General features: G+C 35.5%; 2 protein-coding genes across 7 annotated transcripts in view; one reads left to right on the top strand and one right to left on the bottom strand.

Moving 5' to 3' along the window:
* Epha5 (EPH receptor A5) overlaps positions 1 to 19,006 on the top strand; it is a 286,938-nt gene that overhangs the window by 140,428 nt on the left and 127,504 nt on the right. For 2 of the 6 annotated variants that reach the window (XM_090343502.1, XM_090343504.1), the window contains exons 4-5: positions 4,217 to 4,372; positions 8,238 to 8,573. The exons of 2 other annotated variants lie outside the window; for them this stretch is intronic. In XM_090343502.1, coding sequence (XP_090199628.1) covers positions 4,217 to 4,372; positions 8,238 to 8,573 — 492 coding nt within the window. The remainder of the gene's footprint in view (positions 1 to 4,216; positions 4,373 to 8,237; positions 8,574 to 19,006) is intronic. 2 more of the 6 variants (XM_090343505.1, XM_090343506.1) reach the window with 1 other exon arrangement.
* LOC150055696 (geranylgeranyl transferase type-2 subunit alpha-like) lies at positions 11,902 to 13,877 on the bottom strand. The gene is given in 2 exon segments (XM_090343510.1): positions 11,902 to 12,430; positions 12,519 to 13,877. Coding segments are annotated over 2 exon segments (1,710 nt in total). The 5' UTR covers positions 13,761 to 13,877; the 3' UTR covers positions 11,902 to 11,962.

Raw genomic sequence — 19,006 nt, forward strand, 5'->3', positions numbered from 1 at the left:
CCAGAAAGTGGAAGTGGAACTTTGGGTCAAAGTGGTATAGTGCTACCCTTGAGCAAAAATGCTCAGGGACAGTGCCCTGGCAGAGAAAACCCATGATTGATCAAAAATAAAAAACAAAATGGGACAAGTAAGACTGCCTTAAACTGCAGAGCTTCTGTATGGCAAAGGACATAGCTAGTAAGTTAAACAGAAAACCCACAGAGTGGAAGAAGATATTCACTAACCATACAACAGACAATAGCCTCATATCTTAAATATACACACAGCTCAAAAAATTGAATCTCTCAAAAACAAATCTTCCAAGAAACAACCATCCCATTAAAAGGTGGGTTAAAGACTTAGAGACTTCTCTGAAGAGGAAATAAGAGTGGCATATAGACACATAAAGAAATAAATGCTGGGCATCTCTGGCCATAAAAGAAATGTGAATCAAAACAACTTTGAGATTCCACCTCACTCCAGGTAGAATGTCCATGATCAAGAAATTTAATAACAACAGATGCTGGTGGGATGTGCTAGGAGGGATCATTACTACACTGTTAGTAGGAGCAGAAACTTGTTCAACCACTCTGGAAAGCTGTATGGCAATTCCTCAAAAGACTAAACATAGAAATCCCCTATGACCCAGCAATCCCACTCCTGTACATTTCCTCAAATGTTCATAAACAAGGACATATTAAACCTACTAACACAATGATGTTCATTGCAGTATTATTTACTATAGATTAGAAATGGAACCAGTAAATGACGATGTATTATTTATACACACGGAATTCTATGCTGTCATCAGAAAGAATGGCATTGCCCCATTTGTAAGGAAATGGAAAGACATGGAAAAAATCATTTTAAGTATGCCAGACCTAGGGGAGCATAGGCTCCATAATTTCCCTCATTTATAATAAGTACACATTTAGGATTTTCCTAGCAGAAGGTCACAATAGTTCAAAAGGTATGTACATATAGCCATATAGGATGAGGCTAAGTAAAATGAACTATCGGAAATAGGAGTTTTATCTTTGTGATTGTTGCTTTTTTGTTTGCTTGTTTATTTTTTGGTGCGTCATGGGCTTGGGCACTGTCCCTGAGCTCTTCAGGTCAAGGCTACTGCCCTACCCCTGAACCACAGCCCCACTTACCTTTTGTTAGTGATTAATTGGAGGTAATAGTCTCACATTCTTTTGTGATCAGGTTGGCTTTTTAGCAAGATCCTCAGATCTCAGCCTCCTGAGTAGATAGGATTACAGGGGTGAGCCACCACACCCAGTGGGATTGTTGTTCTTAATGTACTGTGGGGAGTTATTTCTTTTCTCTTTCTGTTCTCCTTGTGGTTTATCTCATATTATTACTCTGACTTTCTTACCTGGCATATTGTATATACATTTATTTGTTTATTTGAAATAGGGAAGGGAAGGGGGGAAATAAAATGATTGGGAGGAGATGGAGAGAGGGAGACAAACATGAGAAAATACGGCAATGTTCAAAAAGTAATGGATCCACTACCTGACCAATGTGACTAAAACCCTTCTTTATGTTATCCCAATCACAAAGTACAACATAAAAAATGCAAAGAAACAAAACAAGTATTGAACATAGCATATATGTATATATATATATATATATGAGTTCAAAGATCATCTCTTGAAATATAACTCTTGAAAAGGTTTTATTTCTTTATTCTAAATATTAACTTTTTCAAATATTCTCACGCAAACCAGTTAGACACAAATACTGTTTTTATACTACAGCATAGTATTCAGATTGTTAATAAAATTTTGATGAAGACACAATTTTGCCATACAGCTCCAGGTTATTTTGTGAGGGGAGGGGTAGTTATGGGGCTTGAAGTAGGCCTGGGAGCTGTCCTTGAGCTCTTCAGCTCAAGGCTACCACTCTACCATTGAGCCAATCCCCACTTCCCATTTTCTAGTGGTTATTTGGGGATAAGAATCTCATTGACTTCAGTGCCTGGGATGACACTGAACTGTGATCCTTAGATCTCAAACTTATGAATAGCTAGGATGACAGGTATGAGCCAACGCTCCAGGTTGTTTGTTTTTCTTTTTTTAATTCAATTTTTTTTTTTTGCCAGTCCTGGGCTTGGTCTCAGGGCCTGAGCACTGCCCTTGGACTTTCTCAAGGATAGAGTTCTACCACATGAGGCTCAGCACCACTTCTGGCTTTTTTCTATTTATGTGGTACCGAGAAACTGAACCCAGGTCTTCATGCATGCTAAGCAAGTACTCTACCATTAGGCCAAACTCCCAGCCTCCAGGTTTTTGGGAGGGCTTTTTGAGATTGTGATCCTCTAAATTTTATTTCTATCATTTCCCATGAAACCTCACTAGTGAATTTACTTACCCATTATAATCTCCTTTAGGCTCCACATCAAATATCCAGGTATTTAATTTGTGAATTTTGAGCAGTTTTTTTCTCAAATGTAATAGCTTTAGTATAAAAAGTTTTAATCCAGTTTAGGATGTTCAAGAAGTACAGAAAGAAAATATAATAGAAAAAGAATTCAAAAGAGAAACATAAGTCTTGAAATTCTGTAATATACATACAACAACAACAAAAACACAAAACCCAGAATTCTAACCCTAACACTGGCAGGGTGAACAAAATGGAAAGATTATTTCACAAATGATAAGTGAATTGGAAACATAGAAAATGTGTGGCTTGACACTTCATGCCTTTGAAGCAAATAGGATTTAAATTGAGAATAGTACTAAAAGGATAAAGAAATAGAAGAAGAAAAATTGGATATTTTAGCTAAGTATGGTATTTGCTACTATAGCAATCATATGTAAGGAATGGTATTTTAAATCTCTAATAATTTCACTGCAACAATGAAAAGCTCTTCTTATCTCTGAAATACCTTCACATTCTCTCTGAATTTTTAAGAGCATTAAGGCTTTATTATCACTATAATTAAATCTACTGAAAAAATACTTTCTCTTTTTGGCCAATTTCTGATTATTCATGGTGATAGCTAAAAGCCTTAGTATGGATTACTAAAATCTAGAGATCATTTATAATATTTGAAAATTAGCACTGATATATTATATCTACCAGAAATTTCTATTAAGTTTCTATTAATTTTGTAAATAATATGTACTGATTATTGAAAACAGAAAAAAAAGTTGAGTAGCTGTGTGTAAAATAAGACCTAAAATTATTCATGCTATTACTTTAGCATAATTGGTCTAGACAGAGCAATAAAAGTTCTGAAATTTGGCTAAACAGAAATAAGCATATGAGCCCATGGAATTCAGTGAATAAAAAGATGTCTTCTGTGAACTCTAACTTTATTTAATCATCAATTTGTAAATGTTAACAAAGTCATCAGCAAAGACACTATGTGATCCTGAATAATTGAGTTTCAATCTCTTAGCATGCCAATCATACATTCATTTAGTCCATTATATGTTCTGGATATCCACTATGATCAAACATAATGATGCGAAAACATTAAATAAGACGCTATGTTCCACTTTTTACAATCAGTAGTTTTTACACTACATTACTATTTTTGATATAAAAAAGATAAATACTTAAAAAATAATTCCTTAACTACTTGTAATGGTTTGACTTCAACATGTTAGTTTGTGAGTGAAACTTAGAATTACTTTTCTGACAACACTATGAAAAGAAAAGTTTAATGGAATAAGTATAATGTGAAAAAATTCCTAAAATATGGCAATTCTTGAAATTAATCTCATATGGATGATGAATTGGCAAACTTACTCATTTTTCCTGGCTTAAGAGAATTTGAGAGATATTATCATCTACTAATCAATTAAATTTAGCAGCTTTATGTGGCATCATAGTTCAGGCTTACAAAGAATAATTTGACTTTCTTCAACAGAGTTGTACTAATAATAAAATGAAAATTGTATTCAAAGCACTGCTTCCTCTTTAAACACATATAAATATTTGCCATCTATAAAAATAATTTCTTATAAGCTCCTGTAGCATAAAAATCATTAACATATGTACATTCCATACATGTTTAATTTCAATACTTTAAATAAATATTTGATTATCTGAGTGAATAGTCTGGCATTTATGATCCAGAAGCTTATGTAAAACTCTTGAAATTGATGCAAAGACTGTGTTCTCTGTAATCTGTGTATCCTAGCCAAGCTTATTCATTATTCACAAAGCAAACACTGCATCTGTTCCTAGCAAAAGCTTAGTCTCTTATTTCTTTTGACAGTGTGCAGACCTGGGTTCTTCAAAGCCTCACCTCACAGCCAGAGCTGCAGCCAATGTCCACCTCACAGTTACACCCATGAGGAAGCTTCAACCTCTTGTGTCTGTGAAAAGGATTATTTCAGGAGGGAGTCTGACCCGCCCACAATGGCATGCACAAGTAAGAAAACCCATGGGTATTTGGTGATGTTAATTTTCACCAGTCTGAAGAAACAGCATGATAGAGCCAGTTATCATTCTCCTAACATTTCCCCCTAACGCAGGCATCTGAGTAGACTTCCCAGTGTAGTTGTCATCCAATTTCAATCTTCTTTATGACACACTGAAAATTTTGTCATTTTTGTCATTCACCGTTACACGCCTCATCCTTTTTCTCTTACTTGAAAATCAGCACTTATGAAACAGATACATAATTGTTCCTGCCATATTGTAGCTTATATTAGTGATCTTGGTCTCCTAATAAGACTTTAGTATGTCTGCTTTCCTTGTCAAACCTGTTTCTTCTTCTAAGACAGTTAAAAAATCCCAATCATAGTTATTCAGTAAATGGTACTTTTGCTTTGTTAAAATATTCTCACTATAGCTGTAACCCATTTGAAAGCAATTGACAAATCAGGAAAACACACCAAGCACATGGATCAGGTACAATGTCTGACTTGAATTATATGTAAGTTTCAACGATTCTTCTTAGAAACATGTCTCTAGCATTAAATATGTATATATATATATATTTTCCAGTCCTGGGGCTTGAATTCAAGGCCTGCACACTGTCCTTGGGCTTTCTCAAGGCTAGAGCTCTACCACATGAGCCACAGTACCATTTTCTATGTATGTGGTACCAAGGAATCAAACTCGGGTCTTTGTGCATGCTGGGCAAGCACTCTACCACCAGGCCAGGCTCCCGACCCTTAAATATATATTTGTTCAGGTACTGTTATTATACGTTTAATTCATGTGTTTGTAGTGGATACACTACTGTTTTTAAATGAATTTCCATATATTTCTGGAATTATGGCATATTTATGCATTTGTTTGCTTGGTGACCATACTTTCAGAGGTTTTTCAAAAGCAAATTCCCAATAGTCAGTGAAATAAGATACAAGGAAGATCTCAATCACATGCATTTATACACCATTGAAGTGCTATAACCAGTTTGACTTAGTTTGCTAGGTACTGGTAAATTTTCACACTTCTCTTTAATCTCGTAAAGACATTTGGATGTCATTATTATTTTCTAAGCATACATAGACAGAGACAATTTATTTTTATCCAATAATCACACACTGTATTTACCAGTATTCTAGAGTGACTGTTTATTATAATCAGTAAAACATGCTTTCAGAATTCCTCAAATCTTTGCTACTATTTAATTTTAAATTTTTGAAAATTATTATTGTTTTTATTCATAGATGATTAACAGAAATAAACAATTCCTTTACAAAAGAGTAAATTACATTAGTTTACATAGTTTGGGGAGGATATCATTGATTGAATACAACTTTTGTTGTTTATTTCTTTGTTTATATTGCAATGGAGATTTAAGTAATTATTTTTGTTAGGGTCAACAAAAGTATGTCCAATGATGGTGAAAATACAGTCAGAGAAAAAAAGTGAAAAAAAAATCAATGCACTCAACTGTCTTTTACATTCATATTAATATTAATTTTCTACTTAGTGGTTTTCTTTAAGTGGGCCAACCATTATGTGCCTTGTTTGGGACATAAATGTGTCTCCTTTTCTATATATTGATTATGTTTGGGAATTGGGGAATGGCTGTGCTTTGGTGACAAGGACTGCTTAGTAATCTTTCAAGACCAAAGCCCAAAGGCATAGGCTTTCCACTTTCTCTGTCTTCAGGCATGTGACATTACTGGCATTCATGCATATGCATCAGAAATGACTATTATGGAAGTGTGTCTATTGTGGTTGCCTCAACAGAACCAAAAATAATGTGTATGTTCCACTTGTGGCTTCATTCATTTCAGAGATATATTTTGAAAATTATCTTTGTTTTTTGAAATTGTATTTATGGTTTTATTCATTTATTTTATTTACTTTATTTGATTTATTTATTTATTTACTTATTACGGAATCTGTATATATATAAAATCTGGAGAATAAAGATTTATGAACCTATAAGAATAGCACAAGCAATAATATGATAGATCCAGGTTAACCAAGGATCTACCTCACAGCTTATGTTGGGTCTCATAAAATGTCTATTAATAGATCAGCAGAATTTAGGTGTATAAATTAAGGTTTTTACATGTTACCTCTAGAGATTCAATTTGAGTTTCTTAACCTTGAAGGCATATATGCTCCTTTTAAATGTAGAAGAAGAGTCAAAAGAAAAGTGTCAGACTGATTATATTCTATACATGTTTGTGAAAAGTGTTAAATGCAAGTGTATTGCAACTGGTGGGGAAAAAAATCCTAGAAACTAACCATAATTCTAAACTATATAATTTCAGATATTATATTTTGCCTTTTTCCTCACAAAGTTAGCCTCTAATATTCTGATTGCATTAAATTTTCATAGTTTTGCTATTAAAGGTTATAGTAAACAATAAGTATTATATTACATTTTAAGTAATTACTGACACTTAAAAGTAATCATTTTTATTAGCTTATGATGTTGAGCTTATGGAAAAATTTACATGTTTTAAGTACAAATATAATTGTGGTGGGGATTATTTTCAACCAATGAAGATATCCACTCTTTAGTTATGGGGTTCTTTAATCTAAATGCTTTTTATAGCCAAATATTTAAATAATAGTTAATTCATTTAACACTATTACATTTAATCTTAGCAGTAATGACTTAATAAACAATAAATAAAAATTAATGCCATATTATTAACACAAAACACATGAAACAATAATTTTAAGAAGATTAATTCATGATTATAAACCAGTGAAATACATCCAGGCTCCATATTATTCATCTAGAGATATTGAATAAGTCTCTGAAGTAAGTATATACTTATTTTTTTATTGAAAACATCTAATTATGTCATTATTTCCACTGACTAAAGTTTTTAACTCTAAATAACTAAAAATCTATTTCAGCTATTACTATCATGCAATCGAATTTAGTTTTCTTTAGTCGACTAATACCATGTTTGGAAACAGTAAAAATTACACTCGAATAGAAAATAGCTTCTTTTTGTATGAGAAATCTTTTGTGCATGAATAAACTTTAGATGGAAATAGTTTTAGTGAAGTGAGATGATTCTTAATTTAAATATACTTTTAAATTGCATTCAATTTTGATTGACATTCAGATAAAAATAAAGTGCCTAACAAATATAGACTGATGCTAGGAAGGTTACAGCAGTATAATTCTAAAGTATTAGGATACAATGAAGAATTTTAGTTAAATATAATTCTTTCCTTACTGTAATGGATGATTTAAGACCGAAATGTTTTTAGTAGTCATTAAACATCTAAATTCTTTTCATTCTTCCTTTGTAGTATCTTTGAGGGATAGACTTAAAATGAAGTTTTGGACTTTCAGTTAAGAAGACTTCAAACTTGAGGAATATAATATGAAATATAATAAGTAATGTGTTTTACTCTAGGTTGTGACGTTGATGGATTACTTAAATCCCATTGTTTTCTTAATAAAAAAGAGAATTTCAAGTGATTTTTCAAAGAGCTATGTTATCCAATTTGAAGTAAACTAAGGCTAGGGTGATTCCTGTATCGGTTTTAAACATAAAATTGTTCTAAGTGTGTTTGTTCACGCACAGTTTTCCCCATACTTACATATGTACACTGGCATATAATATATATGTACATGCATACACACACATACATTAAGGTAATTTCAGATTAGTGCCCCAACAAATTAGGGCATAGATTCTGCTATTGTCCCTGTTCAATCATAACATGATCTGTTACAAACCACTGACTTAAAAGATCGACATATTTTTTTTCCCTTCAGACCAGGGATTAGTGTGGAAAATGATGCCTGAATAATCCTATCTTAAAATGTGTTTCTTTCACTTTACTTTGCTAACCAGGACCCCCCTCACCTCCTCGGAATGCCATCTCAAATGTTAATGAAACTAGTGTCTTTCTGGAATGGATTCCGCCTGCTGACACTGGTGGAAGGAAAGATGTGTCCTATTATATTGCATGCAAGAAGTGCAACTCCCATGCAGGTGTGTGTGAGGAGTGTGGCGATCAAGTCAGGTACCTCCCCCGGCAAATCGGCCTGAAAAACACCTCTGTCATGATGGTGGATCTGCTGGCTCACACAAACTATACCTTTGAGATTGAGGCAGTGAATGGAGTGTCCAACTTGAGCCCCGGCACCCGGCAGTATGTGTCTGTAAATGTAACCACAAATCAAGCAGGTAAGTGTCACGCCCAACTAAAGTTGCCAATTTGAGCCTCACTCTCTCAGCTACCTCCACTGCAAAGGCTCTGATGGAGCCTCTGGCAGAGAACTCTCCATCCTGCAGGTTAGCACTGGAAGGATAAGACGTCTGAAAATTCTTTACTTGCTTGAAACACATCGAACTTAAGGCTTCCTTAACAGACCCACATACAGATGGACAAAAGGTTTTCTTTCTTTTTAAGTAAAACTAAATTTTAGGCGCTTGGAAGACTGCTCAGGCAGGAAAGTCCCTGAGGCTTTTACCTCCAATTAGCAACCAACAAGATAGATGTAGAGCTGTGGCTCCAGTAGGAGAGTGCTAAGCCTTGAGGACACAAAATTCAGGGACAGTGCCAAGGTAATTTCAACTCCCCCTGCCCCAACCAGCAAAAGCATAAGTAAAGGGAACTTAATAAAATAAACGTTTCTAAATACAATTCATCTATCTGTAATAAAAAATAATGATGTTATAATTTCACACATCTCATGTCCAATCTAAATGCTTGTTTTTTTCTTTCAAGTTTTGTTTTTAAATTCATTTATTTAGCATGTGATTCATGTATATAGAAAGGCTTATTTTGCTTATTGGCTTGTTTACCACCTCAGCTGAGTTCTCTTTACAAATTGTAATAGTCTTTTCTCATTTCTATAATTATTATAATAAAAGCATTTAAAATAAAATTTTCCTTGCAAAATTTATCAAGAAATTACAATTACTAAATTAAGAAAAGTGGAATGATTATGGAAAACTATTCAATCACACAGAAACCTACCCATGTTCGATGTGGAAATCTTGGAATTAATCAGGAATGATTTCTAGAGCATAGCGATATAACTCTTTTTGATATATCACTTTCCCTTGTTATTCCCCACAAGTAATTCCTTTTTAAGCAAATCCATATTGAGAAATTATTTTCTAGTAAAAACTAAATAGCAAAGATAAATGATGACTGTTTGTTGATCATTCAAACAAGTAGAAGACAAAACCTTTTCCAAGTCTAAAGTCCACTTGATAATACATTTTTATACAACAGAGTGGCTTGGGGAAAGGATCTTCCAAGTTACCTGGTTGCAGTCCTTGGCTCAGGGGTATCGTAAGCTGGTTACATCACTGATTTTTTGTTGTTGTTTGGGCTTTGGTCACTAAGCACATCCTTGCCACCAGTAGTGACAGTGAAAGATATGTTTGGACTTATTTATGTAAGATATGCACTGTAAGCTGTGGAAAGCTGGGGTTGGTGAAGGAATATGGCAAGTAATGAATATCCACAATTATATATCAAGTAAATCAAGAAATTATATCTTTTGAATAAGTACATATATGAAACTTTGCTCCTAATTGTTATTTCTGACTAATAATATGAGAGGAAACAATTAGGAACAGGTTGAATGAAGAAAATAGCTAAGCAATGTTCTAGAGACAGTTTGAATACTTTGCTCATATCTTCATGTCAACACACCTGTTTTTTTTCCACAAGAGAAAACAATGTGTACATCTATACACCATCATTTTGTATATTTAATTTGTCACGTACTCCTAATTCAATTGAAGTGCTAATAAGCTCCACAGGAGTAGAAAATGAACTATTTTTTTTCTGCAGTATAAACTAAAAGAAACAATTGCAATCCCTGTGTTACACATTGATGTTCAAACTAGAAATCTCATGTTTCAGTGAATGAGAATTCTCATCTTATGTAGGAAAGATACTGGCTTTACATGTGTGGTTTCAGGCTTCTTATCCAATATCTTTCAGTCTTTTTTGGTTCTTCTATGAGCTTTCATTGTCATGTTGAAAACATTGGTCACTAAGAATTGTGTTCCTATGTAGAAAGTTCATTAGCATGGATAGACAGATATTTCGGGTTAATAGGACACTATGCTTTTAAAAATCTCCCTTTTAAATAAATGAATAAATGCATATTTCAATTTTCTTCAACTTGTTAGGCTCTTTAAACAAATTACTTGGACCTTCAATGCCAATGAAAATCAATTCTTCAAATTTGTAATTGGCCTTAACAGATCTTCTTGCATTTTCTGAATGATAGACATAGTGTTTGTGTGTGCATGTGTGTGATAGTAGAACATACATGATCTAAACATATTCTAAAAGAACACAATGAAAATGAGTTTGGATAAAAATTTTGCATTAATCTCAGAATTGGAAATTATTACCTATACCTGATTAATAATCTCTAAAAATCTAATGATTAAATGATTAATATATGGATATTTACACAACAGTTAAAATTTTTTTCTCAGCAAATATATCACTATGGACTCTAACATCTTGCTCTTTAGAAATGCAATCAAATTTCAAATAATACTATTTTGTGTGTAATTTGATGTTTTAGGCAAACTATAAAGTTTCAAGCAAGTTGCATTATTGAAATTTGAGGTCCTTATAAGTTGAGGTTTAGTATTGAGGCTGCTAAGTACAAATTCTACTATTTTTTGATTATTTTCTTGGAAAAGAAAAACACCAAAAAGGAAAATTAACTGAAAAAATGAAACCACGGAAATGGTAGTGAGAAATTACAGGAAAATGAAATGTCAATATATGAATTGGATATCGAACCTTTAACAAATGGAAAATTGAAATTAGAAATGTGTACATTGTACATTTGTTTAACACTTAAGCTTAAAATAGAAAAATTAGTATTTTCTTTTTTTTAATTTTTATTTTTTATTGCAATTAATAGAAGGGTTCCATTATATTCACCAGATAGAAGGTGCATTACTTCACAAACATTGATACCCTTTCTCATGACATGGTCCCCATTTCCCATCCCCTTCCCCCGTTCATCTTGATTTCCCCCCTTCCCTATCCAATTTCAAATAACCAATTAAGCCCAGTATTTTCTATTGAGTCTATATCTATTTTATATAACTTTCATATTTTAACTTAGCCATCTATTGCAAGACATATATTTAGATTTACTCAAAATAGAGTCCTTGTTCTGTTATATATGATTACTGTAGAAAATCTAAAATATGTATCTTAAGATAGATGCATGCCCAAATAGAGACCCATATGGCATTGTGAAAATCCTATTGATATTAATTGCTTCAAAGTTTTCACTATGAGGCTAGGAATGTGACTTAGGGTAGTGTGCTTGCATATATGAATAAAGACTTGGATTGGATTCCTCAGTTCCACATAAACAGAAAAAACAGCAAGTGTCACTGTGGCTCAAGTAGTAGAGTGCTAGCCATGAGCAAAAGAAGCTCAGGGTGCCCAGGCTTTGAGTTCAAGTCCCAGGACTGTTAAAAAAAAAAGGTTTTTTTGTTTTTTTTTTTTTGAGGGAGTGCCTCCATTCTTTATTCAGTCCCAATAAGTTAAAGGGCAAGAGTGAAGACAGGACTTCTTAGGTGAGGACACTGCTAACTGAAGGCAGCAGTTCAGCCAGGTGCTCCGAGATGCCGCCTTCTTGGCACAGTGGGTTTCCTTGTAGGTTGAGGAGAACCAGCTTGGGGCAAGAGGCAAGAGGCTGGAGTGCTTCAGGCTGCTGGAGGTGGTTGTTGCACAGTAACAGTTCCTGTAGCCGGGGCAGGTTAGCAACGCCATCCAGAGACTCTAGGGCATTATCACTGGCCTGCAGCACCTCCAGGCATCGCAGAGCAGCCAGGGCAGTGGGCAGGGTACGGAGACGATTGTGTGATAGGTCAAGATGGGTGACCAAGAGAAGCTGTTCCACATGGCAGAGCACTGTCAGATCCTGGTGAGCCAGGTGCAGCACGCGCACCTCAGCGTACTCCATCTTGAGCACACTGTTCTCCAGCAAGAACTTGCTGCGCAGGTCGTCCAGGTAGGCCGCTCTCATTGGATCCACAGCCTGTCAGGGATGGGATGGGTGGGAACGTACGTCAGCCGCCAGCCTCCTGTCCACATCCAGGGTAGCCCCGGAGTCTGTTCCCCCAGACTTAACTTGACTTGAGGGTCTGGAAGTACTGCAGTGTCTCCTTCTCATACAGGAGGGGGTCGAGTGCCCGCATGAGCAAGATGATAGTGAGCAGGCACCATTTGTTCTCGGGCTCCAGCTCTTGTAGCTCCTTACAAGATTCAAGCTCAGACTGGAGCACTGTGGACTTCTCAACTGACAGCTCACATCTGAACAGCTGCTCATCCGTGGCTGAGTCCCGGCACCAACACTCCTGGCGGCCTTTTAAAAGCACACACTCCTTCTGGGAATCGCTTGTTGTCCACATGACACGAAATGTATGCTGGGGCAAGTGGTCGTTGAGGGAAGTGGTAGGCAGGTCACAGAGCCAGACAGGGCTGTGCCGATTCCTGCCATCTGGGGTCCTCCACTCCACAGTCAGAGGTGACCCGTCAACCATGAGTAGCAAGGTCTCTGCTCTGGAGCCCACGAGGACGGGCCGAGAGAAGCAGACAGTCAGACAGGCCTCCTCCCGGCTCACGTGCAGGCAGCGCAGAGCATCCTGGGGGTCAGCTCGACCCAGGAGCCAAAGGTGATAGAGCCAGGCACTCTGATCGTTGGGGTCAGTGAAGAAGGCATTTTGCACCAACTCCGGCTCTTTGAGCAGCACATCTTCAGGGAGGCTCCCCTGGGGGCTGGAGTCTGGCTGGGGGTGCAGCTGGGGCAAGAGGCAGGAGCGGTAATGCCAGGAGGAATAGTTGGAGAAGTTTCGAGTGATGAGGCTGTCAGTGAAGGCGAGCTCGTTGGCAGGGGTCACGGCTGCCTGTGCAGCCACAAACCGCCGGTAGTCCCAGCAGTGAAAGTTCTGCTCGTCCACCTCAAGGAAGCAAGCACATAGCTCCAGTTCTCGGGCCCAATTGGGTTCAGGCAGGTGGCTCAGTAGCCAACAGCGGTGGTGCCAGGTACCATAGGATTTGGGGTTCACGCGTAAACAGCTCTCTAGGAAGCCCAGCTCAGCCTTTACCAGAGCAGCCAACTCCTCAGGGGACTTCTGCGTCTCCAGCTGTTGGAACACCTCTCGTCAGTTCCAGAGAGTGGCAAAATCAGGGTTCGCTCCCAGAATCTGGCTTGTCAGTTCCAGCACTGACTCATCCAGTTCACCAGCCTGGCGCTTCTGGAAGACAGCTTGGGTGGTTGACTGGTAGAGCTTCAACTTTTGCTCCCTCTCTAGCCTTTTGGCCTCGGCCTGCTCTTCTGATGTCTTCACCTTCAGGCGCCCGTGCATGGTGTCGGGTCAGCTTTCAGGACAGTGGAGGGGTCCCGTGGCAGCCTGTGGACTCGGGACGGGGACCTCCGCCGGTGCAATCCTTCCTTCAGCCAGGCGCACCGGGCCTGCAGCCCGAGCCCTGGCGCCCAGGTGACAGGGAGGATTCCATGCCCTGGAGCCTGCCATACCCGCCCGCTGGCTGGTCGGACGGCTCCCAGGCACCCCCCCCCCCAAAAAAAAAAGTTTTATGCTGTCATTTGGAAAAAAAGTTTTACTATGTAAAATAATAAAGTGAATAAAATGTTTCACTAATTGGGCACTAATGCCTTAATCCTAACTGCTCAAAACATTGACATCCTGAGAATTAATGTTTTAAACCATCCAATTAGATTCCGTCTCCAAAGTAATGATCAAAAATCAGGGCTTGAGGCATGGATCAAATGTTAGAATATCAATCATTCAAACAAATTACCCAGTTCTGAGTTCCAACCGTGATACCAGAAAAAAATCACTACAGGCTTACACAATACTAATCATTTATCATATTCTTCTCCAAACAGATTTTAATCACTGTGTAAAATAGTTTTCACAAGATATAGTTAAGTAGCAGTATAAAGCTCATTTTATCACATGTACATCTTTACTTTGTAATGGAAAATAAGGTCGCATAACAAAACCAAAATGATTAATAACTAATATACATAGATTGAGGATTATAACTATTTTTTGAATTTAGACTTTGACTTTTTGACTCTTTCAGTAACAAATCACAGCAAACTCTGAGTAAAACTTTTCTTATTATAATGAGTACCAGAATCTGACTATAATCTGATCATTTTCATTTTTTTCTCTTGCCAATGTGTCTGCAGCAAAGTTTAGTTCTAGTTTACCAGTTTCTTTCAGTTTGATATCATGCCTATAGTTAACTAGCATGAGGCCTCATAACATTCTCAAATGATCAGAGTCTGGGGAGAGTAGATTAGGATGTAAAGCAGAAAATTTGAGGCAATACCGAAACAACAGTTTAAAATAAAATTGTACTTCCATTGGGGCAGCAAACAATTGCTGATGATCTTTCATGATTGAGATCTTTAAATAGAAAGCAATTAACATTTGTTGGATGATAGTTATAATACTAGATACCAAGGCCATTGCTGATTCTCTGAAGTAGAAAAGCCAGCTGGACCATATTTGTGAGAGCTAGCTGGGAAAACTGTTCTGTTTGTCTTCTTTATAGATAAAACAGAAAATTTAAATCTTTACTTGTCCACCTAGCCCTTAACGCTTTCTTTCTCCTCTCATCATTTGAATGGATGGACTCATTTTAACTTTCTGTAGATGTGTTTTTATTCTTTTAGTTATAGAGAGGTTTTCAAATATTTTTGGTTTGATCTTTGCTGTAGTACAGATATTCCGTTATGTAATAATGGGACAAAGAGGCATTTTTTCCTATTACAGAGAAAATCTTTCAAAATATACATGTGAGATAGGATAAAAGTAACTTAAATGAAATGGCCATATCACTGTGCTGTAATATGGACTGAAGCCAAAAATATTTCATTCCTCACATGACTACCTTGGTCTCTACTTAAGATAAATTTTATTTATATACTGGCATTCACAAGATATCACTGTTAACCTGAAGGCAGTATTCAATAATATCTGAAAAGTGTTGGAAATTATTTTTACTCTTTTTTTGCTCCAGTGTATTTAGAAATAGCTGAAGATATCTTTAAGAAAAACTATATGAAAGATAGAGGAAATTAACATATAGATGTATTAGAACCCTTCTAAAAGTGTATTGTGCTCCTTTTCTCATTATTGAAGGGTCTAACTCATGTATGGAAATTACCAAGGATTTATGGCTTACAAGTGCTCTACCGCTTGAGCCACAGGTCCACTTTCAGCTTTTTCTTCAATTAATGGAAGAGTCTCACAACTTTCCTGCCTGGGTTGTCTGAGTAACTAGGATTATAGTCATGTGTCACAAGTACCTTGATATTTCTCTTTTTAAAAAAAGAGATTTGATATTAGAAAAAGAGATTGGATTTTATTAGAAATTTTAAAATAGAAAATACTTCTGTCCAGAAGAGAAAAAAAATAAAGAAACCTTTTAAAATAAAAATACCCGAATTTATGGCTTATTAGATTACTATATGCATCTCTAGTTCTCAGACATTGATGTTAATTATGATAAAGTTCTGACCCCTTATTTCAGTGTGTGAGAACCAGTGTATTTTACTTATGCTTGCATCTTTTTGCTTATAATTAAATTTACATTTACTTATCTTTCCATTGATAGCATCCTACCACTTGGCTGCTGACACTTCCATATTCTCTAAGTAATCAAAAAGTTATTTCAGTGTAACATCCAATTCCCTCTTCTCAAATACAGGGGACAGAAATTACAGAGAGTTTTTTTAATTGCATTTTCATCAATTTTGTTCATTGTTGTGATGAAGGAACTGTGTCTGTGTCTTTTCTGAAGATTTAACAATGGATCTTTTATAAATTTGGAACAAAACTCCACCTTCACCATGCTATTTCGTAGGACATTGTATACCTTATATATAAAAGGAAGGAATTCTCAGTGTTTGAACTAAACATGGGTCATCTTTCATTGCAGATTCTGATGAACAAATTCAAGCAATATTTAGTACATGTATCATCTCTAAGGAGTAGCATAGACTCTCCAATCACTTACATATACATGATCAAATAAAATTGCTTTTTGTTTCTATGTCAGGAATGCAAAAGTCTATTTTCATGATTTTTCCATCAATATTTTTTTCTAATTTAAACTGTGGAATAGTGTGAGTCTCATATTTCAGAAACTTCTTGTCCTTACCATTAACCAGTTAATTAGATCACAACAGGGATAAGTTTAAGCCTTAGATTTTTGAAATAGTAAGTGTGGACACAAAGAAAATTCTATTGAGAATTAGAATTAGTTATAATTGAATATTAATTATCATCTATGGACATGATACATAAGAAATAGTGGGACATATTTTTCTTGTCAAGTGTGGAAATCTTGAATAACCAGAAAAATGTTCTCAAGAAGTTTTAGACATTGAAAGTATTACAGTCCTTATGAATCCAAACATTCCAAAGCTTCATATTTCATATTTTCTCTATTAATCTCTCTTTTAAAAATATGAAACATTAATTCCCTTTTCTGTTTATCATGTTCTGGGAAACACTTGGATTTTTAATTTTATTTGCCAGTCCTTGGGCTCAGTCAGGGCCTGAGCACTGTCCTTGGGCTTTCTCAAGGCTAGAGCTCTGCTATGTGAGCCACCACACCACTTTTGGCTTTTTCTATTTATGAGTACAAAGGAATTAAACCCAGGTCTTCATATATGCTAGGCAAGCACTCTACCAGTAGGCTAAACTCCCAGCCCTGAAACACTTGGATTATGATTCATAATCAAATCATCTTCCTTACTCAATGAAACATGAGATATTAGATCATTTTTTCTTTACATAAAATATATGTCGGATTTTATAATCAACACTTCCTGTATTTCATGAATCTTTTGTATTTATATTACTAAAACTGGTAGAACTGGATACATCTTCATGTATTTGATTTGAGATGAGGACAAGTGAAGATATACCTGCCTCCACATGCCAGAAGTTGTCATATTAACATAATCTAGTCCTGAAGCAGCTGTTGCTACACTATAAAGTAGCAGTCTGGTCACTGATACTAGATTCACTATCTTTTAAACTTCAGACATATTCTGGTGCCTTTTGTTTTCATTATGTTTTGTTATTGTTGTATTTGTTTGGAGTGTTTTGATTTAATTGCAAACTAAATTTCTGACTATTTAAAATAAAGAAAATAGATGTTAATACTAGATCATACTAGATGATTCATAGAATAACTGAAGTATATCTATTTGAATTGTAGAGTAAATTTTCAGCACTAATGCATCAAACTGTACCACAGATCTGGCTTGATGATACTGAGCAGAGTTATCATATTTGTAGAAGACACATGATTTTTTGGCAGTGATTTTGCCTTTTCTGAGTTTCAAACTTGAAACTACTGAAAAGTCATTACTGCTGTCACCAACAAAATCTTCATGTTTTTACATCCTTCTTCATCACACAAAGAAAAAAAAACCTTAAAATTACCACTAATTTTGTCCCTTAATTTGCCTATTATTCATTCATTATTTCTTTTTATAATTATTTTATTCTTTTAGAGTTTTTTCAGGTTTTCAAGGCTCAATATCCTTAACTAGTTTGTATGTTCTCTTAGGTACCTAATTTCACATTTTATTTTACAGTTTCATGTGTCATTTACCTAAAGAGCAGTTATTTTATATCTTTCTTGTATTACTAGTATTATTTTAAGATGTATGTTGACTATTAAATGAATGTACTTTTTATTTTAACCTAAAAGAAATATAAAATTCTTGTTTTGCCTAACAACATTTAACAATAAGCAAAATATTTTTGATCTACTTATTATTGTCATCATCATCATCATCATCATTATTTTCCTGTTTCATCTTCTGCTTTTATATGTCCATATACATTGCACTGTTTTGTATGTACTCATCATCTGGAAATTTAGAATATTTGATTATGATAAAGAACATCTGGACTCAGCTGAAAGCCATAGCATAACATTTTTACTTACTATATGCAAATTTCCATTTCTATAAAATGAAAATATTAAAACACAATAAATTGAGTAAAACATTTTTAAGCCTTTCCCATCTTTTAAAAAAAATCTAATACAGGTTGATTGTATTCAAGGTAATTTTTATGAAGACATTGTGCACTCTTGCAGATGCTACATAATATTTTGATCAGAGATCTATCATCTTATCTGAAGCTTCTCTGATTTGGCTATAAAACATGATGTGACATGGAAAAATAGTGATCTCTATGCGATACGATAGCTATCAACTAAATGAGTTAATATCTACAAATAATTAATGAAATATCAGGTATCTGACAAACTATTAAGAAATGTTACAGCCAGGCCTGGTGGCTCACGCCTGTAATCCACTACTCAGGAGGCCGAGATCTGTGGATTCCGTTTCAAAGACAGCTTGGTCACTAAAGATCTTGAGATTCTTATCTCCAATTAACTACTAGAAAACCGGAAGTGGCACTGTGGCTCAAGGGGTAGGGCGGTAGCCTTGAGCTAAAGAACTCAGCGACAAAGCCCAGTCCCAGTGGTAGGGCAGTAGCCTTGAGCTGAGGAGCTCAGGGACAGTGCACAGACCCAGATTGCAAGCCTC

Source organism: Megascapheus bottae, chromosome 13 (assembly GCF_031878675.1).
Source record: "Megascapheus bottae isolate mThoBot1 chromosome 13, mThoBot2.hap1, whole genome shotgun sequence".
NCBI lineage: Eukaryota > Metazoa > Chordata > Mammalia > Rodentia > Geomyidae > Megascapheus > Megascapheus bottae.